Here is a 25,499-nt window from a genome sequence, read left to right on the forward strand (position 1 = left end):
ACAGCAGTAATTATCTGCATAATTTAATAGACTGTTAATTCTTCTTTCAGCAGCAGGTTTAATTGTGGAGATTAAATTTGTTTTCTGATACTTGACCAAATAATAGCAGCAGTAGCTTATTATAACTAATAATAATCCTCTTTACTTTTTTTTTTTTTTCCTATTGTTTTCTTTCTCTTCTTTCTTAAAAAAAAAAAGAAAAAGAAAAGACTATGGATAATACAATAGATATACATGAGGATTCGGGCCGTTATTTACAAGAATATATTCAAAGTAAATTTTATAATAATAATAATAGTAGTAGTAGTATTAGTGTATATGTATATTTATAGGCTTTAATAATATAAAATAGGTTTAGAAAATCTTCCTAGTGAAATACAATATCATTGGGCTGAGATAAGAAATAGATATGATCAAGCAAAAGGTATTTTGTACATATAGACACTATAGTAAATCGTTATTTATCTTTCTATTTAGCACCTGAAAGACGTATTAGAAGTGGTCAACATGATCTCGCCAAGATTCATAAACAATGGTTTACACAAGAAATAGATAAACGAGAAAAATTATTAAAATCTCAACCTATTTTAATACAACGAATAAAGAACGATTATAATAAACTAGAAGATCTTGCCAACGAAAGAGTATCTTTAGCAGAAGAAGCTCTTAAATTAGTAAAAAAAAAAAATATTAATGACAATTAGTTAATTTCAGTCAACTCATCTATTTCCTCTTACAAAATAATAATAATAATATTAGGTAGATCGTCATTTAATTCGACTTCAACAAGATCTTGATAAACATGATCGTGAACATCCTGAACTTGCACCTGTAAATACTTTACCGACGCGTAGTTATACAATAGCACATGGAAGAAGACGTAAATAAACAAATGATGGATAGTTATTTTTTTTTTTTTTTTTTTTGGAACTACGCAAAATAAGGGTTTACATTTTCTTTCTTTTTTTTTAATAGAATTTGATCTAGATTTAGATGAAGAAGATGAGGAAGAAGAAGAAGAAGAACTAGATGATGAGTCTTCAGTCAAATCAGGACTAGATAAAAACCGAGATAAATCACAAACATATCACATAAAAAAGTTAAAAGAAGAAGAAGAAGATAATTTATTAGTGTTTGATCCTGATTATTATGAAACCATGTTAGCTAATAGACATCAAAAGAAAAAGAAAAAGGAGGCAAGAGAAGCGACAGATAAAGAAGAACCTTTATATTGTTATTGTCAACAGGTGTCTTATGGTGAAATGGTTGCGTGTGATGGGGAGGTAATTCTACATGCATACATACATACATGTATTTATGAAATGATGACTAAATATTCTACATAGCATTGCCCTTATGAATGGTTTCATATGGAATGTGTTGGAGTAGAAGAACCACCAAAAGGTGCTTGGTTCTGTGAACATTGTTCAGCTGAATTACGTAATCATAAACGTAAAACTTCAAATAATAATCATCATCCTTTATTAAATACAAAGAAAATGAAGCGTAGAAAGGAATCTTCTGCTTGATTTCTTTCTTTCTTTCTTTCTTTCAAAAAAAAAAAAAAAAAAAAATTGTATAAATTATTGTAAATAATATATAAATAATCATGTTCATTTGTTTCTTTTTTGTATATATATAATTGTATTATTATTATTATTATTATATAAAACACGCTTTTATTTTTATTTTTATTTTATTTATTTAGTAGCTTCATTTTCAACCATGACTGCAGTTGGAGCACCACCAGCTTGTTGCAATGCACCACCAGCAGTCAATTTAGCATTTCCAACAACAGCTAAAATGTCATTCAAATTCTCTTTCCAAGCATTCAATGTTGTACTCAATTTCTTCCATTGCTCTGGACCAAAGACACGATAAATACTACGATGAACAATAACAGTCTTATTAAGTTGATCCAATTTAGCTTCTACAAGTCCAGCACGAATAACATCAATAACCCACATTTCAATTTCATCTTCTTCAATTTGTAAGTTACTAGCAATATCAGCATAACTTAATTCTCTTGAAAGATTTTCAGAACCAAGAGAAGCTAAAGATAACAAACGCATTTTATAAAGGTTTCTATCAGCATCCTTAATAAGTGAAGCATGTGTTTGTGCAAAGGATTGATATGTAGCCAAGTTGCCATTTAAAAAGACATCAAGAAGTTGATATTCTTCAGTTCCCTTCAAGTTTTGAATGGCTTTATATTGAAGAAGATCTTCAAAAGCAAAATAATTTTCCATTGCAATTGCACGAAGAATAATTTCTTTTGCAACCTGACTACCTTCTGTTTCATCATATGTTGTTAATTCCTTTAATGAAAACTCTAAAGCCAATTTTCTATTTTTTTTTAAACATAACATATATAAATATATTAGTTCAATCATCATAATCCTCCTACCCCCTTTTTCTTTTTCTGTTCCTTTTAAAAGAGAGAAAGAGACTTACTCTTCACCAGCCTTTGATAAAACTTGACTTAAATAATTATACAAGTTGCGTTGAGTTTGTTGATCAATACCCCATTGCTTTGACCAACTATCTACATATTCTAATTGACCATAAAGTGATTCTAATTCATCTGCTTGTACAGTAGCTTCAATTAATCCAATAAAGGCATTATAACGAAGGGGTGAATTACCAGGAAGGGCATTATACAAATTGAGTAAACTATTTTCAAGAAAAAATTAGATTAGATTTTCATTTTGACAAAACGTGTAGGACAAATATAACTTTACATTTTTTGTTTCAAACCAGTCTTGTTACTTTCGGTTTTAGTTAAAGTATCAATCAAGGCTTTGACAGCATCAGGACGTACAGATTCAGGAGAGCCCAAAACAAGAACAACGAGCAAATTGAAAGCACCTTCGACCTCTATTTATTTATTTATCCATATGAATATATACATGTGTATTTATATACCCTGTCAATATCTTTATAACAATATTACCTTTATCATTTTCAGTTAAAAAGATGGAAGCATCTTTAACAAGTTCGGCATAAACAGCTTCTTTTTTATCAGAATTGAAAAGTGATTTGATTTGTTGAACGTAAGCTTCATCTTCTTCACCCCTTAATTTGGAAATGTAAAGAGCTAAATCGTTAATCTACAAAAATTTATTAGTTATAAAATTATTGAAATTAAAGAAATGAAGAGAATAATAATAATAAAAAAAAAGACGAATGTTCCCTCTTTTTTTTTGTATTTCTTTCTTTTCTTTTTGCTGTAATATATGTTGTGTATCTTTTATACTGTCAAATAATTTTTAGATCGTAAAAAAGTGCATTATTATTGAATTGTCATCAATAACTGTACATTCATTGCATTAAAAGAAAAGAACATTCGTTTCTTTTTTTTAAAAAAAAAAATACTCTCTGTAATAAACATGCTGATACTTTACTTGTTCCTCAATACCACCCTGTACAAAGATGTTGTTCATGGTCATGTTTTTATTTTATTTTATTTTTTTTTAAAAAAAAAAAAGGGTAGAGAGGGAAGGTTGAGTAAAAAGAAATTTGTGAGTTTGTAACAAACGGGACCGGATTTTAGCTCTGATAAAAAAAAAAATAAAAAAAAAGTGGCTTGTATTACAGGATTTTTCCTTTGAAATTTAAAAAAAGCTGTTTGCTTTTATTCAACACTGGCACTTGGATGGATATTTATTATTTTGCCTTAATAAACTGTCTGATTGGCTCCATTTTTTTTTTTTTTTTTTTTTTTTTTTTTTTTTTTTTTTGCTCTAATTGAAATATAATGTCTGCTCATTTCTGGTGCTATGGAGATACAAATCCGAGAAAAAAAAAACCCCCCCATAAACCATAAACCATAAATCATAAATCATAGAGATATAATGATTAGTCACGAAAAGAGAAGGCCCTATTAAATAATTTCATTTATGAGTATATTAACTTGATGAGAACTACCCAATTCAAGCCTGAAAAATCCACAGATCCTCAAGATATACACCACTTTTCATAAAGTGTCTATCTATAGCCTTACAAATATGGCACGTACAATTTGATAATCAGTCCATTTTTTTTTTTTTTTTTGAAGCTTATAAAAGGCACATGGAACAAATGCTAATGATGTTGAATTTATCTTTTGTTATCGTTATTCGGATATTCTTCTCGGAGTATTGATAAGTTGAAGAAAGTGATAATGCCTATGTTTATTAACACCAAGGTAAAATCCTTAATAAATAACATATCAATAGAGTGCATGCGTATCGATGCTGACATGAACGAGATCTGTTTCATTTCTGATGGAGGTCTATATTATTATTGATTAAAGGAGAGAAGTGCTATAATATAATAACAGCGTAGTAGTATCCAATAAGAAGACGAAATGCTCATGCAAATAATATTGATCCCAAATACTGTCAGAATTCTTGGTCAATTCGCCTCCTCCCCCATCCTCCTCTTCAAAGCTAACAAACATGTTATTATATTCATCATGTCTATTTAACTGTCTTACAAAAAATTATTCTTTCAAGTTTCTTAACTCTGATAATAAATACTGGTCTTTTTTTTTTACCAGACAATTGACTCATCCACAAGACTGAACATTTATTATCGTTTTAATACGCATTCAGAATAAGTTTATGCATCGCTACGTAAATAAAGAAGTTTATGCTAGAAGCCTACTCGAAAGAGAAAGATCCCTTTTCTTTCCAACATATACTTTATATTTATCAAAAAAAAAAACAATAGAATAACTAAATTCACTTGCTGTCATCTTTTCTTTCTTTCTTTATTATAGTTGTCTAAACAGTGAGTATATCTTTTTCATTATTATATGATAATAGACAATAGAAGAGTAATCAAGAAGGCTTCTTGTTGAAGAAGAGAGAAAGAAAGAAAGAAAGAAGAAAAATAAAATAAAAATAAAGCATGTTTAAGCTCAGATTTATTATACATAATGATATGCTTGAATTTATATGAAATCAACATTCAAACCTTCTCTCTCTCTCTCTTTTTTTTTTATTATTGTTATTATTGAAAATTCTTTATTATAATAAAAAAAGAAAATGCATGATGCATTTCAAGTAACAACAGTAGTTGACAAATTAACTCGAATTGAATCTATTTTTGCACATGGTATTGAAAAAAAAAAAAAAAAAAAAAACCTCATCCTCATTCAATTCAACATTTTATTCATAATTGATTCAGGCGATAGACTATTAATTGGTACAGGAGTAGGACACTTGCTTGTATATGATATTAAAGAACCTTTAGGTATTCATCAACATTAAAATATATTATTGTCGTTAGTATTCAATTTGATTCTATATAGTTGCTGATGATAATGAAATACCTGAAGTTACACTTTTTCAAACAATTAAAACATTTTCAAAAAGACCTATTGAACAACTAGACATTATTAAAGAAATTGATGTTCTTGTTTCACTTTCAGGTATATTATAGATGTATATATAACATTCACAGCATTAACTGAGTCTAATAACACATGTATATACATACATACATATATGTATATAGATGGATTAGTCAGTCTTCATGATTTGCGTACATTTGAATTACGTATGGCACTTGGAAAAACAAAAGGAGCCAATCTATTTGCCATTCAAACCATGGTTGAAATGACACCTGAAGAGCAAATTCCTGTCTTAACCACACGGTTAGCAGTTGCAGTACGCAAAAAATTATTAGTCTTTGTTTGGAAGGATACTGAGTTTTATGAAACAAAGGAACTCACTATTCCTGACCGCATCAAGGCAATGACTTGGGTTGGCCTAACAAAGATATGTTTAGGATTTTCAGCAGAATATGCATTAATGGATGTAGAAGAAGGTCGATTAACTGAATTATTTGCACCTACAACCGGTGTTACAGAAGCAGGACCTATGAGCACTTTAAATAGTTTATACAACATGTCCATTGGTGCTCGTGGTGGAAAGCCAATGATTACAAAGATACCCAACAATGAAATGCTTTTGGCTAGAGATCGTAATATATAATCGCTTATATTTTATTTTGAAACAAGAATTTATTTATTTTTATTTTTATTTTTTTTGGCTTGTTAGATGTGAGTATCTTTTTAGGCTTGGATGGTACACCTACACGTAAAGTAGGTATTGAATGGTCTGGAACTCCTGAACAAATTGGTAAAAGAAAGAAAGAAAGAAAGAAAAAAAGAAAAAAAGGGATTATGCTTATTTATTTCTTTATTATAAGGCTATTCATATCCTTATGTAATTGCTATTTTACCAAAGCATGTTGAAGTGCGGAATATTCAAACACTTACACTTGTACAACAAATTGATCTTGCTAATACAAAGTTCTTAAATCAAGGAAAACTTGTCTATGTAGCCAGTACATCACAGATTTATCGTCTTACTCCTTATAGTTTTTCATCTCAGGTAAGAATAAGAATACATAAATCTACATGTATTTATACATATAAATATATATCCTAGATTGATCAATTAGTTGAAAAGAAAGAATATAAAGAAGCCGCCAGTTTACTTGATCAAATTGATGCTGTTTTAATTGAAAATAAAGAAAAAAAATTAAAAACAATACGTACGGCTTATGCTCATGATTTATTCACTTATGGAGAATACGATAAAGCTATCAATTTGTTTCAAGAGTTAGACACGCCGGCAGCAGAAGTGATCAGTCTTTATCCTGAAGTGATATCAGGTCATTTGGCAAAGGAGGAAACGTATCATCATGGAAGTGAGGGTGAGGAGGAAGAACAAGGATCTGCGATATCAAAGAAACATCGTGACCAATTAGAAGAGGAAACTAATATATCAAGACCCTCTAGTCGAGCCTCAACTAGAAGTAAAGCAACGAGTCAACTAAGCCAATCAAAAACGAAAAAAAATGAAATAGTCCCCTTAACAGGACTTCACCTGTATGATGCAGTGACTTATCTAATCCGTTATCTAACTGATAGAAGACAGAAATTAGCAAGAAAATTAAGCGCTCATAGTTCTGGGCCTGCTTCAGTTGCATCATCTACAAAACATTCCGAAACCTTGGATGATGATGAAGAAGATTTACTTTACCAAGCCATGTTAGTGGATACTTCATTATTAAAATCTTATATGATGACAAATGATGCTCTTGTTGGACCTCTACTTCGTGTTCAAAACCATTGTAATGTAGAAGAATGTGAAAAAATATTGATGGATAAAAAGGTAAAAAAAAAAAAAAAAAAAAGGAAAACGGTTTAATTAAAAGCTTACGGTTCAAATGTTACAAAATATTAGAAATACAAAGAACTTGTTGATCTTTATAATTGTAAGGGGTTACATGGACGAGCTCTAGACTTATTAGAAAAGTGAGTGGAAATTAAGGGAATTTTTTTTTTTTTTTTTATGTTGATTGTTTATCATTTAATTAAGGTTAGGAAAACAATCTGATGGGCCACTTAAAGGAGTTTCCCCTACAATACGATATTTACAAAAGTTAGGCTTAGATCATTTCGACCTTGTATTACACTATTCTCAGTGGGTTTTAGAAAAAGATCCTGAACATGGCATGGATGTAAATACCAAAAAAAAAATGGCCAAGTTTATGAACTTATTTTATTGTTGTTTAGATTTTTATGGATGATTTAGCTGAAGTCGAGACATTTCCTCGAGATAAAGTATTAAAGCATTTGGAAACTATTTCAAATGACTTGGCAATTCAATACTTGGAATACATAATTGAAGAATTACATGATGAATCTCCAGATTTTCATAATAGACTTGTGATTGCTTATCTTGGCAAAATTAACTTTGATAAAAAGAAAGGTATGAAGAAGATTAAAGTTGATTTGATAGTACTTTAAATACATATACATATCTATTTAGAAGATAAAGAAAATAAGAACAAGATAAGAACAAAGCTTATCACCTTTTTAACTGATTCATCTTGTTACAAAGCTGAAAAGATATTATCTCGGTTGCCTATAGATGGTATGTCAGATAATGTATGACTAAGGCCCTATTTCTATACATATTTATGTATATATATATTTTTTTTTTACATTTTAGATTTGTTTGAAGAACGTGCTATTCTTTTAAGTCGTATTGGACAACATGATCAAGCATTAGATATATATGTTTATAAACTGAAAAACTATGCCATGGCAGAAGAGTGAGAACATGAAGCATAATGTATTTGTACTATGTTGACCTCTTTTTATTATTATTATTACTAAATATAGATATTGCACTAAAGTATATCAAGAAGATCCTTTGAAAGGAGAAAAAATGTATTTGACATTATTAAAGGTCTATCTTAAGCCAACAAGTAATCAACACAGGCCGCTTATTGAACCAGCTTTGAAACTATTAGCACATCATGGTTCTCATATTGATGCAAGTGAGGTTTTATCTATTTTACCTGAAAAAACAAAGCTTCTTGGTTTGTTTCCATTTTTTGAAAAGTATATTCGAGAAGCAAACAAGAATCGAAATATGGACTTGATTGTTAAAAATCTTTTAAAGGCGGAACAGATACAAGTAAATAATAATAAACAAAAAAAGGACTAGAATATGTATTAATATATTCTTATTAGGTAGAAGAACAATTAATGTATTATAGATCAAGAGCCGTCAAAATTACAGAAGATCGTATGTGCCCTCAATGTAATAAAAGAATTGGAAACAGGTAAGAAAAAAAAAAGTATATAAATAAACCTCTCTCCTCATAAATTATATAGTGTATTTGCTGTATTCCCTAATGGCGTAGTTGTACATTATTCTTGTAAAGAAAAGATTGAACAAACTCAGTGGAAACTTATTTGAGATATTAATAAAAGAATACCCTCTCCCCTTCTCCTTTTTTTTTTTTTTTTTTTTTTTAACTTACTTAAGAAGGTAACGTGTTGTACTGCGTAAGGAATCAAATCGATAAGAAAAGAAATTGTGCTACACTTTTATATATGTGTAAGACACAATCAGTCATAACATGTATATATTATGTAAATAATAAAAAGGCATCGTATAAAAAGGGAGAACAGTCTTTTTTGTTTTGTTTTATTTTATTTTTATTTTTTCATTCTACAATCTATAAAAAAAAAAATGATTGCTATCAAAGCAACTGTTATCCTTATTAAATCTGAATATTACCGTCAAGTGAATCAACACTCTTCATTATTATTCGAAGATTTGATTACTGGAACTACAACTGTCATTGCGGGCAAGACTTGTGCTGTTTGTGGTTCCCGTCTGCATATGACAAGTAAGTCTTTGATAATCTCGAAAAAAAAAATGGTTGTATTCAATTATTTATATAGAGCATTGTCCTGTTCACCCATAATAATAATAATAATAGTTTCTTTATATGTGTATACATATATACATAGTTTTATGTATTATTTTTATTTTATTGAAATAAACATATCGTATATCTCACTCGTGCCACACACGTCCCCCTCCCTTTTCACATCAAGTTGGGTTTAATTTGTCAAAGCTTGTAAAATTGAAATAAACTCTTTTGGAGTATCGACTTTCCAATTAGCTAAAGTATTTCTATCTAGTTTTCCAATAAATACAGTAAATTGAATCAACTCAATACCACCCATTTCCATTCTTTCAAGGATACGAAACATGTCTTCATCAGTACGATCATCACCAGCACAGAAAATAAAGTCAATATCTGGATTTTGAGTGATGGCACGTTTAAGGATGATGCCCTTGTTCACCAATGTTGGGCGTACCTCAACTGTCATTTTCCCAATAACACATTCAACAGGTAATTTACCTACAAAGTTTTGTTCTACATGATTTTGTAATTCTCTAGCTTGGAAAGGTCTATGTAGAAAAGAAATAAGATAAGAAAGATAAGAAAAAAAAAAGAAAAGAGAGAAAGAGAGAGAGAGTGAATGATATAATATATTTACCCGTATTTTGGATCTGCCTTACGATAATGCCATGTTATAGAGCAATCCTTGTCTTCAATAAAACTACCAGGTGTACGCTCTGTATAATATTCAAAGATTTCTTTTACGTCATCCTTCCATGACATATCAACATCTTCCAAGAGACTAACCCACGTTTTGCTATTAGGATCTCTGATAAAACATCCATGTTCACTAGCTAATCCCAAATTAGGAATATCTCCCAACCACTTTTCAAGATATTCCTAAATAATAAAAAGCAAAATGATTCAGTTTTTTTTTTGTAACAGCACTAATAAAATAAAATAAACTTACCAGTCTTCTACCAGAAATAACCCATACAATATTATTAGGATCCTTTGCAATAGTTGTTAATACATCAATGACGTTTTGAGGTGGTGATGCATCATCAGGATCAGTACGAATAGAAACTAATGTGCCCTGTATAAATCATGTTAAGTTAGATAAGAAAGCAAAAATAAGTATATATATATATATATATAAAATGAAGCTTACATCATAATCAAAAAAGAAAGCACGTTTAAGCTTATTTTGATATTCAATTTTGACTCTTGATGAATCAAGTGAAGTTGTTATTCCCAAGTTACTTTTAGGAATATTGGATAATGATTTGATTAATGATTCAGCCCAATAAGCTGCTGTATGTGAGTTAACAAATTGATGCAGTTGCTAATAATAATAATCATAATTTAAGAATAAATACTATACATATTCTCTCTTTCGTTCTTTACCTTATACTTGATGACCTTTTCTTCTTCATTCATGGATAAACATTCTGCAATAGCACGAGCGACTTCTTTACAATCCCATGGATTCACAATACAAGCAGCACTCATACTATTGGCAGTTCCCGTAAATTCAGATAAAATAAGTGGACTATGACGTTCCTCTTGTGCAACCAAGAATTCAAAACTGGCCGTATTCATGCCATCAATAATGGGTGTTACTAAACCGATATCTGCGACCTCTAATAAGGCGTAATATTCATCGCGATCAATATGTTGATTAAACAAATTAGCTGGGGTAAACTCTAAGGAACCATGCTTGGAGTTAATACGAGCCACGATCTCAGTGATCTTATTTTCCAACTCAGGTGAACTAAGCACACCAGGTGACGTGACCTGGATCAAGACTACCCTTTCACGCCATTCAGGATAATTATCTAGAAAGGACTCAAAGGCTTCCAGCTTTTGATAGACACCCTTAACGGGATCAAGTTTGTCGCGACCGACAATGATCTTTTTACCAGCGTATCTTTCACGAATCGCTTTTGCCTTTGGTGCTACACCGGGACTACGACAATGTTGACGTGTTCTTTCAACGTCAATACCTATCGAATGAACCTCGACTTGAATTAAGGTACCATTACCAAGGATACCTGAGGGGGTATATTCATAACCCAGGACTCGAATACAATTAGATGCAAAATGTCGTGCGTAGTTGTAAGTTTGAAAAGCAACAACATTAGCACCCAACATACCCTGTAAAACCTCTTTACGATCTATTTATATCGATATATAAATATATGTACATACTGTATATATATATATGTATATATTTATATATTTACGTGGTAAACATCTAAAGAGTTCTGAACTAGGAAAAGGGGTATGAACAAAAAGGCCTACAGGAGCATCTGGTAAAGCATTTCGAATCATTTGAGGAACAAGCATTAAATGATAATCATGAACCCAAACTAATTAAATAACTTGTAGTATTAGTTATTGCATTGTGTGTATTTTATTTTATTTTATTTTAAATATATCACCACTTACTTATATCCCCTTCTTGATAATTTCTAATGGCTTCATCAGCAAAAATTTGATTTACTTTGACATAATCTTCCCAAAAGGAGAGTTCATTGACTTTATCAGACCACATTACGTAATGCATTAATGGCCAAAGAACTTTTATTTTTTTTTTTGTTTGGTTTTACATGTGAATGATGAAATTGGTTAGTCCTAAATAATAATAAAAAAAAAAGGAAAATTATAATGGCGTCATATGCATCTATTACCTTGTTTACTGTAACCTTCATAATGACCGTAGGATAATTTATCATCAATAAAGATGGGAATCATATCATGGCGTGTTAACAAAAGATGCTTTAAGGATTCTTTATCGCTATCCGAAATTAAATTTGATTCGATAGGTTGTTTTACGTGTTGTGATAAGACAGCACCTGTTCCTCCAATATAAAGTGTCTTGTGATTCTTTTTCACAGAATCAATAGCAGCGTACATGGCTGAGTGACCTCTTCGAGTCTTTAGTTGCCAAACGTTTGTTTGACCAAGAGCAATAATTGTCGAACGTCTTCTTCTTTCGAGATGTGAAATAGGAGTCGTATTGTTGTCATTATCACTCGTCTCCTTCCTTTTTTGTAACTGAAGATGGTTCAGCCTTTCTATCATTTCCTTGTCATTGTCATCATTTGTCATGTAACAGTTGAAAGGGATTTGATTTACAACATTAATCACTCTCCCTTTCAATACTTTGTCCTTTTGTTTATATTGAAATATTTCACTTAATCTTTTAGAGTCAATCATTACTAAATATTAGAAGGAGAAAAAAAAAAACAAAAGAAAATACGTACAAGAAATAAACAAATAAATATAAAAATATAAATATGTATATATATAAAAAAAAAGATTTATTGTTGAATCCCTTGCATAACAAAAAAAAAAAAAAAAAAAAAAAAAAAAAAAAAAAAAAAGAGAAAAAAGAAATAGAAAAAGAAAAAGAAAAAAATAAAATAAAAAGCATAATTCTGAGTTTAAATTAATTGCATTTCTTTTTTTTTTTTTTTTTTTTCTTCTTCCCACTAGAAATGAATATTTGAGTTTTAATTAGCACATACACACATAAATATCACCATGCTTTATAGTAATACAATATCAAATATAAGTTGACGGTTCATAACATTATTACTTCTTTTTCCCTCCTCCCCCCTTTTTTTTGTTTTTTTTTGTTTTTTTTTGTTTTTTTTTTTTTTTGTTAATTATTCAACAATGACACTAGATATTTCAGATAACCATTTTATCATTTTCAAGCATTTTTCAATTGATCCATGTGAAACGATACAAATCAAAAGATATAAAAGTTTAAAAACGGGTATAACAGTTATTCATGCTAACACTGAAGGTATAATAGTAGGTCATAAACAAGATTATTTTATGATATACTAACTTGTATCAATACACTAAAAATGAAATAATAATAATAAAAGGTCCACTCGTAAGTGGTTTTCTAACTCTGGCTACAAAAGGTATAATATGTAGAATAATGATAAAAAAAAAAAAGTTCAATAGCATCGTTAATAATAAAATATATATTATTACAGTATCTGATAATAATGGTTACCCTCATACGCTTGAACAGTAAACCTCTTTATATATACACACACACATATATATATATATATATATATATATATATATATATCGCTTGTAAATAATATTCATAATCATGTATGCCTGCTATTTAGTTTGATATTTCTTGGTAGTGAAAAATACCCTTACAATGTAGTATATTATTATACATGTATATAAATCTGTTTCTAAAACAATGTCTGTCATTCTAGGGTACTCTTGATTCACTTGCACCAAGAGCGTATGCACCAGGAATGAATGCATGGACAGACATAGATCACACATGCTATAGTAAATGACATAAATAAAAAAGGATTTTAAAGAAGAAGAAAAAAGAAAAGGGTGGATTAAAATAGTGTATTTATTATTATATAGCAATCACAACAGCAGGAAGCGATGGTTTTCTTCAATTATTACCGGTTTATGTGGATCACATATTATTTCCTACATTAACCGATGAAGGGTTTTATACAGAAGTACACCATATTGATCAAAATGGAGAAGATGCTGGTATAAAAATAAAAATAAAAAAATAAAAAAAATAAAAAAAAAAATAAAAATTTTGTATAACATGAAAATTTAGGAGTAAGTTTTACTATTCAATTTTACGGAGAAAAAAAATAACAATATAATTAGGTTGTTTATTGTGAAATGCAAGCTAGAGAAAATACAGTAACGGATAGAATGCAACGAAGATTACATCAACTTATTTACCCAAAGGAAAGTGGATATCAATATGAAGCTGGCGGGTTATTAGAAAACCTTAGAACATTAAAGATTGATTCAAGTAAGGGTGATAAAAATTATTAGATTTTTTTTTTTTTTTTTTTTTTTTTGTCTAACAACTGTAAATAGTCCGACAGTATCATAGTGAATTTTATACATCTGACAAATTATTCATTATAATTACTGGTAAACTTGATCAAGTTCATTTTTTATCTACTCTGGAGCAAATAGATAATGCAATCCTTGAAAGACGACAATATCAAAAGATGACCTCTAGTAACAATCATCATCATCCTTGGATTCCTGCTCCTTTTATTCCCGATTTAAAAGAGAATCAAGTTGAAACAATTTATTTTCTTGGTAACAAACTCGAAAATAGGGGTGAAATGACTGTTACTTGGCTCGGTCCAAATTGGAACCAATTCTTAGAGATTCAAGCAATTCAAATGCTCAACATCTATTTAAGTGATACCCCTATTGCTCCACTCAAGAAAGTCTTTGTCGAACGAGATGATCCTTACTGTACAGAACTAGATTTTAGTTTACAAGAAAGAAGTCGCGTTGCTATTACTATCATTTTTCAAAATGTTGCATTAGATAAATCTGACGATATTGTCTCTATACTTATGTCAACACTATCTCAAATCGTAAATACACAAGAGTTTGATATGCAACGAATGGCTACCTTAATTCATAAAGAAAAGTTAAAGGTATATATATATGTGTGTGTATATATATTTATTTATTAGGGGAAGAAGAAAAAAAAATAGTGTTCCTGAATAGTTTTAATTATAGTTTCTTGATGAGTATGAAACTCGGGCAACATATATGATAGCATTACCGGCAATTACAGGTAAAACAAATATATATATAAAAGATTATATTCATATTAATTTTATCCTTTTTGTAAGCATGTCTTTATGGCAATATTGAAAGTGATGATTTTATAAATGCTTTACAGCAAACAAAATACTTGGATATTCTAGCTAATTTTACAAAAGATGACTGGCTTTATATTATGAAACGGTAAATTAAACTATTGTCTACTTACATATTTATATAATAATAATAATCTCTCTCTCTCTCTCTTTCTCTCTCAAGTGTTTATATTGATACGGCTTATACTGCATTAATTGGAAAACCATCATTGGAACTGACAGAAAGATGGATAAAAGAAGAGGAATTAAGAATAAAGGCACAACGTGCGCGTTTGGATGAAAATAAACTAAAAGAATTGGACGCTCAATTAAGTCATACAACTCATGTCAATGAGGCACGAATACCAACTAAAATCATAGAAGAATTTCCTATACCTAGTATTTCCAGTATATCTTCTATAGAAGTTATAACTGCTATCAATCCATACCATTATTTAAAAGATACCGTAATGAATAACAATCCTGTTCAAATACATATTAATAACGATGGCCATGCACATGATATTCCATACTATATCCAATACGATCGTAAGTAAAATATGTATATATGTATTTATTTATTTATTTATTTATTCATTTTAATATAATATATATATATATATATATAGATATGCCATCTGCATTTATTAGCATTTCAGTCTATTTAAATACTTCATCTTTACCGTCACATCTAAGGCCTTATGGTCGTATTTATATGGATACGCTATTTGCTTCACCTATGCTTATAAATCAGACTAATTATCTTGATCATGTTGATGTAATTCGTAAACTTGATAGAGATATTGTTTCATATAACGCCACTTTAGGCTATCAATCATCATTTCGAGAATATATTGTAGTAACAATGAAGGTAGAAACTAAAAAGTATAAGTCAGGCATTAATTGGTTAAAGCATCTTTTATGGGATATACAATTTACACCTGATAGGTAAAAAAAAAAAAAGGAGTGATGAGGAGAAACGACTGATAAGATCTATATCTATTTACATCTACATTTACATTTACATTTACATTTTTAGATTAACGATTGCAATAAACAAGACATTAAATGATATCCCTCAAGCAAAACGAAATGGAAAGCTTGTTAGTGATTGGACTCTTCGTGCTATTCATACAGATATCACAAATTCTACAGAGGCTTCCTGTAGTTATCTTTATCAAGAAGCTTTCCTTCCTCGAGTATTAAATGAATTAAAAAAAGACCCATATCAAGTTGTTCAAGTGATGAATGATTTTAGATCTATTTGTAAGTAAGAATATATATATATATATTTTTGAATGTTGATTATTTTTACAATAATATTCTATTTTGTAGTATGTCAAGGGAAAAATTTAAGGATTCATATTATGGGGAATATTTTAGATTTGAAAAGACCAAAAAGTATTTTTAGACTTTGGAAACAGTATCAGGTAATTAGCGTTCTGTGTGTGTTCCTCTTCCATTAATTTAAATTTTTATTTTTTGTATAGAATAAATTTATAACATTGCCACCTGTTATTCGGTCAAAGGATACATTTGGTCCTTTTGGGAAAAATCCTGGTCATTGCGTAAGAAAACATGTCTTTTTATTTTATTTTTTAAATAACTAACTCTTCCTTCTCTCTCTCTCTTCTTCTTTTTTTTTTTTTTTTTTAATAGACATCAATTATTGCGTTGACTTCGGTGGAAAGTTCATTTTCGATTCATTCTACAATAGGACCTTCTGACTTTGATTCTCCAGAGATTCCATCCCTTCTTGTTCTGATGGAAATGTTACATGCCATGGAGGGCGTCTATAGTCGACTTATTCGAGGTATTGGTCTCTCCTACAAGTGCTGGCTTTCGAATTTAACAGAAGCAGGACTAATCACATTCTCAATCCTTCGCTCATCTAATATCTTTAGTGCATTTGAACATATCAAGAAGGCTACACATCAACTCGCTACAGGTCAATTAGAGTTTGATAGTTATGCACTAGAAGGCGCTAAAAGTAGTGTTATCTTTAACATGGCTGCTTCTGAAAGTACAAGACAAGTTGCAGCTACTCAATCTTTTATTAGCAAAGTCTTGCAACAAACTAAAAGACGTAAATTTGATTTTTTAAAAGAAATTCAGGTAATAAATATTAGACCTGTCTATATTAATGTAATCTCTCATTCATTTTTTTTCTTTTTTTTTGGGAATACTAAAAGGAGGTTACGATACAGGATATTAAAAATACACATATAAAATATATTCAGCCTATTTTTGATCCACATGTTTCAAATCATGTCATTGTTTGTCCCTACTCTAAAAGCCAAGAGATTGCACATTCATTTTTACATATAGGTTATCCAGCTCAAATTTTGAAAATTGAAGACATCTACGCTAAAAACACTTTTCAACAGCAACAGCAACAGCAACAGCAACAGCAACAGCAACAGCAACAGCAACAGCAACAGCAACAGCAACAGCAACAGCAACAGCAACAGCAACAGCAACAGCAACAACAACAACAACAACAACAACAAGAAGAAGAGGAGGAGGAGCACATCAGCTTAAATTCTCAATTACGACCATTTTGAATACTTTTTTGAACAATAGATGTAGATAGTAATAAAATCTATAATCGTATAATATAATTATGCTAGATATTAATATATCGCTGTTATTAAAAATTAGTAATTACTTCAGGAGGAATAAAGGTTAACGCAAAAAAAAAAGCTCTGATAAAATATCATTTAAAGTATTTATTATGAGACTTTTGCACGTACTGGGCTTGCATACAGTATAGTTTATCTTTTCTTCTTAGAATGGGGGGTCTAAAGTAAATTAATCAGCCTTAGAATTTTAGCTTTAATGTCAGCTTTTTTTTTTTTCTTGCAAACATATCTAAAATTAAAAATAGACCTTATTTTTAAAGATATAAATACTCTAAACTAAAACAGTGATTTTCGTGGGGGGGGCATAAAGAATTATTTAAAGTATTTACCTGTCATAATTATCCTTTTCATGTACTTTTTCTATAATAATTGCATGTAAATGTGTTTACATAGTTAACCTATTCTCTTTGTCATGTTTATTAGTCTTTATTAAAAAAAAAAAGAAGGGCGAGGAAGTTTAATAGAATATTATGAAATGCATTTAAAGAGTCATTTTCCTTTATTGCACTAAGAGGATCTTTAAAGGAAATATATATGTGTATTAGCATAATACAGTGTTGTAGTACTTTGATTAAAGCTTTATTACGTAATTATCTTTGATAAGCTTTGACTAGATGTTAAAACAAACATAGTCTTGTATTGAATAAGATCTTTGGTTTATATCCATTTATAAAGTTACAATTTTTGATCATGAATATCATTACTTCCTCCTCTATTCATCATAGTCTCCAAGACTTTTTGCGCTAAGGTTAAAGTTAATAAACCTTTTATTTATTTATTTATTTTTTCAACCATCTTATTAGTTCTTAATTAATAGTCTGTGTAATAAAATACATGAAAAAGTAGAGTACTTGAATAAATCATCGAGATACAAATAACTAACAGGGGAAAATCAAGCCTATTCTTAATGATATTTTGCTATTTTGACAGAATAGTTTTTTTTTTTGGTTTTTTTTATTTTTTCATTTTTTTAATTTTTATACATTATTATGGAAGTAGCATCTCGGAGTCATAAATGAAACAATCCATGTTTATATTGTTTTAAAGATCAGGGCAATGATAAAATAATGAATATAAGCAGCAGCAGCAGCAGCAAGGAGGAAATAAGAAGGATAATCATGGCCTTCTCCTTCTTCTTCTTCTTCTTATTGCTGCTATAACTGTAGTTGCTGCATGACTGCTAATTTTTCACTCTATTCCTTTTAAATAAATAACACTTTTATTAGTAATGAAGTTTAAGGTTAGACATGTAAAATTGACACTATGAATTCATTTCGTCAAAGGAAAAAGATATCGCATTTTTATTTTTTTATTGTAATAGTAGTAGTAGTAGGGCTATTTTCATAATGATACAAAGTCCCTTTTAGATGATGATAAAGAAGGAGGTATTATTAAATCCAAGAATATTTAATTGTCCGCAACAGATCCTATCTTCCTTATTTACTACATACACTATTCTAGTCGTCTTATTCATATTTAATCTTTTTTTCTTTCATTCCTCTTCTTCTTAATAGCCTGCTTCATGATGTAATTAAATTAGGTAACCATCGATAATATATGAGTGAAAGAGACAAGGAAAAAGTTGTAACTCTAAATCTATAACTGTGAGAAAAAAAGTGTAATTCCGATAATGTAATTTGATTGGGTAAGATTAAAAGATTTTTTTTTTTTCGTTTCTTATCACCTTTATTATCTTTTTTATCGCACGATGTTAATTTTTTTTTATTATTATTTGTAGAAAATAATTTTATTTGGTAGCCTTGTTAAAAAAAATATTTTATTTAAACTTTTTTTTTTATTATTATTTAATAAAAATATTATTAAATTCAAACTTTAATGACAATTCATTTATTAGAAAAGATGAACATTAAAGACGAAGATCATGTATTACCATCACCTACTCCCCCATGGACCGATGATGATAAAGAAGATAAAATGATGGAAGAGGATAAAGACAGTAATGGAATAACTGTGTGTGCTAATTGTGAAACAACTACTACTCCTTTATGGAGAAGGGATGCTAGTGGTAGAACAATATGTAATGCTTGTGGTTTATATTATAAATTACATTTAGTACATAGACCTGCTACCATGATGAGAACAGTAATTAAGAGAAGAAAGAGATGTTCTGCTAATGAAAAAGCAGCAGCAGCAGCAACAACAACAACAACAACAACAACAACAAGACCACCATCATCAACAACAGTACAAGAAAAACCAAGTCAACGTAGAAAATCAACTATTACTGAAATGGAAGAAGAAAGTCAACAGCAACCATCTGACATATTAAGACGAAGAAGGAGATCTTTATCACCTAGTTATAGACCTGTTAAATATACAAATAATAGCAAAAACACTAGTTTACCTTCTCCTAATAATAATAATAATAATACCAATCCTAATGATAATAATAACGGAGGACATTCTTTTGTATTACCTCCCCTTTACCCGCCTTCTTCTACATCACCAGCATCCTATGCTCATAGCAATAATAATAATAATAACACTACTACTACTACTACTTCTACTACTACTATTAGTCATCGTTACATGATGAATGATGATATTCATGTGTGTGCAAATACAATCGAAGCTCAAAGGGAATACAGAAATAGTTTACAGAGAGAAGTCACACGACTTACAGCCTTATTATCTGATACCGTAGCTATGTTACAAAAAGTGGACAACGCCATAGCTAATCCTATTCCTCCTGATCAAATATGTCAAAGATGTAATAAATATCCACCCCCTTCTTCTTTCTTAAATCTATCTCGTTCACCACCAGCACATCATTTGTCAACCACTCCTCCTCCTATTACAGCACAACCACCACCTATTGGCATCATGTCACCTTTTGTTAACCGTTCACATCGTCTTCCTCCTATCTCATTAGGCCCTTCACCGAGAACATTACCCCCTGTGCCTGCTGTTCCTTCATTTTTACCTTAAAAAAAGAAAAGAAAATTGCATATTTTTTTTTGTAATATATTTTATAACACTTTGTTATTTGTTTGTTTGTTCTGTTTAATTGTACTTTATTACTAGTTTTTTTTTTTTTTTTTTTTTATAAATGTTTATATATTTATAAAGTTAATATTTATAATAAATAGATAAAAAAAAGAATGAATGAAATACTCTCTTTTTTCTTTTCCTTTGTAAGCTTATTCATATAAATAAATAGCTATTGTCTTGATGATATTTCAGATCCTAATGAGTAGATATCCAAGCAAGAATTAGCTTCTTAAAAGATAAAGTTCAAGATCAAATGTTACTCAAAGTTAAAATAAACCATACAAAAGGTTTTAGAATACGATATATGTGTGTTTCTTTTGTTCTTTTTCATTCTTTTTTTTTTCAGTTATAATAATATAAAATGTTTCATACAATCCGGAGGAAACTTCATGATGAAAAAGGAATCCATTTCCTATACACATTGTATTGCTTATCAATCGGACATCGGTCATTTTGTAAAATATTTATGGAGTCTAAAAATACCCACTGGTAAGTCCTAATGCCTTTTTTTTTAGTTTCTAAGTAGGTTAAAGATTTTCATCACCACTAGGTCGGACGCTGAAGTAGACTAAAACTTATACTCTTGTCAAGTTGTGGTTTTATCAATCAGAAAAAAAAATATTAAAGAACAACACAATTCGCCTTATTATTTTTAACAATCTCGGTTGTGTAAGGAAGGTAACAAAATTTTCTAATTCACAGTCAATTTATAATGAATACTCAAAAGTCATAAAATAGTAAAAACACACACACACAGTTAATTTAATTGAATTTCGAAGAAAATACATTTTATTTATTAATATACAAAATAAAATAAAAAAAAAGTAAAATACAATAAATGAATAAACGCGTACATTACAAGAAGCATAGGCCCTAGATAAAGAATAAAAAAAGTTAGTATACTTTTTCCTTTTTCTCTCTCGGAAAATAAAAGAGAAAGGTAGAAGATCAGTGCTTCTTAGAGATATTTAGGTGTATATTTATATTTTTAAATCAGCAACACAGAATGTTGATCACAGACACACATTATCATCACTTCAACTACCTTTTCTCTTTCTTAATATATTTCGTTAACAATAAATTTACCTTTATATTTTTTAAAAAAAAAAAAATAACAAGGCATATTGGAACTAGCTCAGACATCGCCTTAGTGTCGTCATACCTCGAACCCTAACCCTTTCTCCTCTTTTTTTTTTAAAAAAAAATATGGAAAGGGAGGTTGTGGTATAGTATTTTTATTATAAAAATACTAAATTCAAAACGTTTACCAAAGCTTTCATCCTTGCAATATACTTTCTTTTTTTTTATTTTTATAAAAATAAAAGTTAAAAGAATAAAAAAATAAAATAAAAAAATTTATTACTGTATATAAAAAAAATTTTTTTTTATGACCACTACTAGATTTTTTTTTTAATATACGGAGCTTTAAAAACGTGTGTTTTTTTTTGCCTTTGAGTGGTTACGATTAAACATTTTTTTTTTTTTTTATTATTTTTATAAATTTAAAAAGCGACCTATGGGCACATAATATCTTTATTATATTGGATTGCCCAGGTCAGTTCAAATTATGTGAAAAAAGTATCTAAAAACCCTCTTATGGGACAAGAGGTAAAAAGGTAAAGGAAAGGAAGAAGAGAAAGTGAGAAAGAAAGGGGAATATTGCTAACAAGTTTAAAGAGACAACCAGTTGAGTAATTTTCTGCCTGGATCAAGAAGTGGAGGGGGTAGTTTATCGTGCATTAAATAATCTATTTCCTGTAGAATGGTACACATAACTGGCCAGCGATAGAACCAAGCAGAAACATCCTGAGAATTTCGGTGCTTATGCTGAGGGAGATGATTTAAAAGAAAGGAAAGGGGATCTGCAATTGATCGTGGCAAGAATAAACGAGTGTGCATGTGCAAGCATTCAGTGGCGTGTGACCGACTAAAGTGTACATGAGGATGATATGGACAGGCTTTAGGTATTCCTCCGGGTAACCAACCAAGACGCCATCGAATAGTTCGACTACGCTCACTGTGTGTCATGGGTAACCAGAGTATCGGGTCAATAATCAGATTAGGGCGGCAAGAGGAAAGCAAAACAGAATGTGTCTCGTCACGTAGTTGTTGAAAACTCTCTTCAAGAAATTCTCGACGATGTTTTCGAAAGGAGCGTTTGTCTAACGGAATGGAATTGGCGGCACAGAGTCTCCAGCATGATGTTTGAATGAGTTTATACCATTGAGTGTTGAAAGCGGAGGCGTGAAGTTCGGGAAGTAATTTAGCGAGCAAGGTATCATCCGGTAAGTCAATAGCACGGAAAACGAATTGGGCCTGCAGAATGGATACCCTAACCTTCATTGATGGTTGGTTTACCATATGAAGCATCACCTTTACTGACGATCGACTAGAGCCACCAAATATCCGTCTTATGCATGTGTTTTGACAAGATTCCAGTTGTTGGATATTCTTTGCACTAAGTAGACTAATAGCTAGACCATATTCGAGCTGTGGTCGGACTATCTGCGTGTAGAAGCGAGTAGCGAGTAACCGATCAAATCCCTTGGGATTAACCCCAATAGATGCCATTTGGTTCATTGTTTGTAGGGCTTTGTTAGTATTATTTTGTACTAGTTGAGCTGTATCTAAGAATCCTCCTATCTTGATGGGGATACCTAGATAAGAAAAACATTTTTGGGTTGGAATGGGGTCACCATATAAAGTGTACGGTTGCTGATTATCAGAAGGATCAAGGATTACACATTTACTAGGATTCCAGCGGTAGCCTAATAAATTACTGTTTTCTTCACATAACGATAATAAAGAGCGCAACTTTTCAGGTGCCGTGATGAGGACAACATCGTCAGCATACAACAAGCAATTAATCGATTGTACAAATTGAAGTGGTTGATCACGTATATTTGTTGGAATTGGTGATAGACGTAGAATATTAGGAAGATTATTTATGTATATTGAGTACAAAAATGGAGAAAGAATTGAGCCTTGAAGAACACCAGTTCTCGGGGAAAACCGAAATGAAGTAACATTATTTAGAAGTACTTCGAGATGGACATCATCAAAAAGATTTTTCAGGATATTTAGTAGTGGAGCAGGGGCATAATCAGATAAACAGTGCCAGATGTAGGCACGGTCTACCGTATCATAAGCCGATTTGATATCAAAGAAAGCAAGCGCTGGTTTGAAATTTTGTGTTTTGCGAAGTAAGTTACAAATTTCAGTCAGACAAAGGACCTGATCAAGTGTACCGCGAGCCTCACGAAATCCCCCTTGGGCAATGTCTAACGGTGGGCTATAAGTTATAAGATAAGGATACAGACATCGTTCAAATAGCTTTCGAAAAACTGATGTTAGGCTGATAGGTCGATAATTTCCTGGTTCGGTAGGTGCCCCTTTCTTATGTATTGGGACAATCTGAGCTACTCGCCAAGATAGAGGAGTATAGGACCATCGCCAGCATAGTTCAAAGAGAGACAGAAGGGTTGGAGCAAGTTTATTCGTTATTGGAGAGAGCATTTCTTGTCTTATATGATCAACTCCAGGTGCTTTTTTTGAGGGTAGATTTTTTAAGGCATCTTTGACGTTTTCGAGTGTTATAGGGCAGTCAGACACTGTAAGTGTATATGCATTAATATGTCGAGGTGTAGAGTCCACTAGCTCCATATAGGATGGTTGTTCAGGTAGAAGATGTCCAGAGTAGATTTGTTGGAGGTGAGCAGCCATAGTATTAGCCGAGTGTTGTGATCCATCCGTTGTGGAAAAGGTCGGTTTAAAAGTCCTATTTTTCCGAATACGACTGAATTTTGCAATAGCTTTTGTATATTCGCCCTGTGCCATTTTATCACAAAACTGTCGCCATGTTTCGCGCCGTCTTTGAATTATGAGCCTTCTTAATCGCGCCTTTGATTCTTGGTGAAGTAGCCAGTATTTTAAACAGTTCAAGCCATTTGCTTTACGCCATTTTCTGTAATAGTGTTCTTTTAGTTGAAAAACAGAAGTCATCTCTGGAGTCCAAAAATCCTTCAGATATGTATCATATGTAGTCTGATGTTTGCGACCACAAACTGTATCAAGGGATGCGTAAATTGAATTACATATTTGTGAATTGAACTGTTCGATGTATTCGCATGCAGAGTCTTTTTCGTTAAGATTATTTGAAGGTCTTTGTGAAAGATATGAATGTAGGGTATTGATGAACTCTGCTTCGTATCGAGCAGCTATATCCCTGTTTTTGAGCTTACCGAGAGACCATTGGAGACGTTTTGGTGCCAACGGGTTAATTTCATTGGAAAATGTTCTGGGGGAATCAAAGCTAAAAGTCATAAATTTGTGGTTGGAGGACAGCGAGAGATCATCCCGAATGTGGAGTTTGGGTTCGTGTAGCCGGGTGTTGCTGATGAAATAGTCAATTATGCTGGTCCCATGATAGGCATAAAAAGTTGGTTTTCCAAAAGCAAGCTGTTGGTTCCATATCGTTAAGTGTTGAGCTTCGATCCAGTTGTGTAAGCAACGTCCTTTGGGGTTGTAACGGGAGTCGCCTGTAACTGCGCCCATTCTTGCATTAAAATCACCACAGATTATGGTTGTAGTTACGTTAGCAGTATTCATCGGTAAAAGTGAGAGTAATTCAGAAAATTCTGTCTGATTTAAAGAAGGAGGGAAATAGCAGCAGTGTATTACAATTTTGGATGAGATTATAACGGAAAGAGTATGCTTAGTTAATAAAGGATGATCATGAGGAATATGATGTATAGGTAGGTTAAAAGTAGGGTTGATTAGGAGGGCTATTCCCATCTGTCCTCTATATGCATTAGGAGAGTTGAGTGGAAGACCATATGTGTGAAATTGTTTCCATTTAGTAGGATATCGATTAGGTGGTAGTAACCATGTTTCTGTAATAAATAGAAGAGAGGAAGTTTGAGCAATTTGTAGAATAGGTGTTATAGCCTGC

The 25,499-nt window shown here is 30.8% G+C and overlaps 7 protein-coding genes across 7 annotated transcripts; 4 read left to right on the forward strand and 3 right to left on the reverse strand.

The window, feature by feature from the left end:
- The first annotated feature begins 152 nt into the window (after positions 1-152).
- BX663DRAFT_509334 (uncharacterized protein) lies at positions 153-1,574 on the forward strand. The gene is made up of 6 exons (XM_051527607.1): positions 153-273; positions 353-424; positions 478-674; positions 760-880; positions 976-1,283; positions 1,347-1,574. Exons 1-6 carry the CDS (start codon positions 213-215, stop codon positions 1,527-1,529), a joined length of 942 nt encoding a protein of 313 aa, XP_051383029.1. The 5' UTR covers positions 153-212; the 3' UTR covers positions 1,530-1,574.
- A 37-nt stretch (positions 1,575-1,611) lies between these two features.
- On the reverse strand, positions 1,612-3,506 carry BX663DRAFT_454389 (uncharacterized protein). The gene is made up of 5 exons (XM_051523816.1): positions 3,405-3,506; positions 2,954-3,110; positions 2,742-2,877; positions 2,455-2,673; positions 1,612-2,346 (listed from the first exon to the last, which is right to left on the reverse strand). The coding sequence occupies exons 1-5, from the start codon at positions 3,447-3,449 to the stop codon at positions 1,701-1,703; spliced, it is 1,203 nt and encodes a 400-aa protein (XP_051383030.1). The 5' UTR covers positions 3,450-3,506; the 3' UTR covers positions 1,612-1,700.
- Positions 3,507-4,964: 1,458 nt separating this feature from the next.
- On the forward strand, positions 4,965-8,798 carry BX663DRAFT_509345 (CNH domain-containing protein). Its single transcript, XM_051527608.1, has 15 exons — positions 4,965-5,100; positions 5,173-5,238; positions 5,297-5,416; positions 5,503-5,970; positions 6,048-6,128; positions 6,199-6,383; positions 6,441-7,169; positions 7,242-7,312; positions 7,377-7,518; positions 7,574-7,769; positions 7,830-7,934; positions 8,013-8,115; positions 8,186-8,483; positions 8,540-8,631; positions 8,684-8,798. The coding sequence occupies exons 1-15, from the start codon at positions 5,031-5,033 to the stop codon at positions 8,766-8,768; spliced, it is 2,811 nt and encodes a 936-aa protein (XP_051383031.1). The 5' UTR covers positions 4,965-5,030; the 3' UTR covers positions 8,769-8,798.
- A 497-nt stretch (positions 8,799-9,295) lies between these two features.
- Positions 9,296-12,567, reverse strand: BX663DRAFT_509358 (glycosyltransferase family 20-domain-containing protein). The gene is made up of 8 exons (XM_051527609.1): positions 11,901-12,567; positions 11,659-11,790; positions 11,454-11,579; positions 10,615-11,384; positions 10,379-10,552; positions 10,178-10,303; positions 9,866-10,107; positions 9,296-9,776 (listed from the first exon to the last, which is right to left on the reverse strand). Exons 1-8 carry the CDS (start codon positions 12,427-12,429, stop codon positions 9,422-9,424), a joined length of 2,454 nt encoding a protein of 817 aa, XP_051383032.1. The 5' UTR covers positions 12,430-12,567; the 3' UTR covers positions 9,296-9,421.
- Positions 12,568-12,891: 324 nt separating this feature from the next.
- On the forward strand, positions 12,892-17,458 carry BX663DRAFT_434589 (Metalloenzyme, LuxS/M16 peptidase-like protein; the record flags this gene model as incomplete). The annotated part of the gene is made up of 18 exons (XM_051523073.1): positions 12,892-13,024; positions 13,110-13,148; positions 13,224-13,260; positions 13,368-13,404; positions 13,464-13,542; positions 13,627-13,761; positions 13,835-13,836; positions 13,888-14,038; positions 14,107-14,687; positions 14,773-14,830; positions 14,889-15,003; positions 15,079-15,443; positions 15,524-15,842; positions 15,934-16,160; positions 16,230-16,333; positions 16,385-16,462; positions 16,554-17,009; positions 17,087-17,458. 18 exons carry the CDS (start codon positions 12,892-12,894, stop codon positions 17,456-17,458), a joined length of 3,288 nt encoding a protein of 1,095 aa, XP_051383033.1.
- Positions 17,459-19,242: 1,784 nt separating this feature from the next.
- Positions 19,243-20,602, forward strand: BX663DRAFT_509368 (uncharacterized protein). The gene is made up of 2 exons (XM_051527610.1): positions 19,243-19,290; positions 19,392-20,602. The coding sequence occupies exon 2, from the start codon at positions 19,397-19,399 to the stop codon at positions 20,483-20,485; it is 1,089 nt and encodes a 362-aa protein (XP_051383034.1). The 5' UTR covers positions 19,243-19,290; positions 19,392-19,396; the 3' UTR covers positions 20,486-20,602.
- Positions 20,603-22,219: 1,617 nt separating this feature from the next.
- On the reverse strand, positions 22,220-22,447 carry BX663DRAFT_434273 (uncharacterized protein; the record flags this gene model as incomplete). The annotated part of the gene is made up of 1 exon (XM_051523058.1): positions 22,220-22,447. The coding sequence occupies one exon, from the start codon at positions 22,445-22,447 to the stop codon at positions 22,220-22,222; it is 228 nt and encodes a 75-aa protein (XP_051383035.1).
- Positions 22,448-25,499: the final 3,052 nt, after the last annotated feature.

Source organism: Cokeromyces recurvatus, assembly GCF_025118155.1.
Source record: "Cokeromyces recurvatus strain NRRL 2243 chromosome Unknown BX663scaffold_12, whole genome shotgun sequence".
Taxonomy (NCBI): Eukaryota; Fungi; Mucoromycota; class Mucoromycetes; order Mucorales; family Mucoraceae; genus Cokeromyces; species Cokeromyces recurvatus.

Coding starts and splice junctions, on each gene's coding strand:
- BX663DRAFT_509334 (XM_051527607.1), top strand. CDS start 213: ATGGATAATACAATAGATATACATGAGGATTCGGGCCGTTATTTACAA. Junction 274..352: donor TTTACAAGAATATATTCAAA/GTAAATTTTATA, acceptor AATATAAAATAG/GTTTAGAAAATCTTCCTAGT. Junction 881..975: donor AATAGCACATGGAAGAAGAC/GTAAATAAACAA, acceptor TTTTTTTAATAG/AATTTGATCTAGATTTAGAT.
- BX663DRAFT_454389 (XM_051523816.1), bottom strand. CDS start 3,449: ATGACCATGAACAACATCTTTGTACAGGGTGGTATTGAGGAACAA. Junction 2,878..2,953: donor TTTAACTGAAAATGATAAAG/GTAATATTGTTA, acceptor ATAAATAAATAG/AGGTCGAAGGTGCTTTCAAT. Junction 2,347..2,454: donor TTATCAAAGGCTGGTGAAGA/GTAAGTCTCTTT, acceptor AAAAAAAAATAG/AAAATTGGCTTTAGAGTTTT.
- BX663DRAFT_509368 (XM_051527610.1), top strand. CDS start 19,397: ATGAACATTAAAGACGAAGATCATGTATTACCATCACCTACTCCCCCA.
- BX663DRAFT_509358 (XM_051527609.1), bottom strand. CDS start 12,429: ATGATTGACTCTAAAAGATTAAGTGAAATATTTCAATATAAACAAAAG. Junction 11,580..11,658: donor TTATCAAGAAGGGGATATAA/GTAAGTGGTGAT, acceptor TTATTTAATTAG/TTTGGGTTCATGATTATCAT. Junction 10,553..10,614: donor AAAAGGTCATCAAGTATAAG/GTAAAGAACGAA, acceptor TATTATTATTAG/CAACTGCATCAATTTGTTAA.
- BX663DRAFT_509345 (XM_051527608.1), top strand. CDS start 5,031: ATGCATGATGCATTTCAAGTAACAACAGTAGTTGACAAATTAACTCGA. Junction 5,971..6,047: donor AATGCTTTTGGCTAGAGATC/GTAATATATAAT, acceptor TTGGCTTGTTAG/ATGTGAGTATCTTTTTAGGC. Junction 8,632..8,683: donor AATAAAAGAATTGGAAACAG/GTAAGAAAAAAA, acceptor TAAATTATATAG/TGTATTTGCTGTATTCCCTA.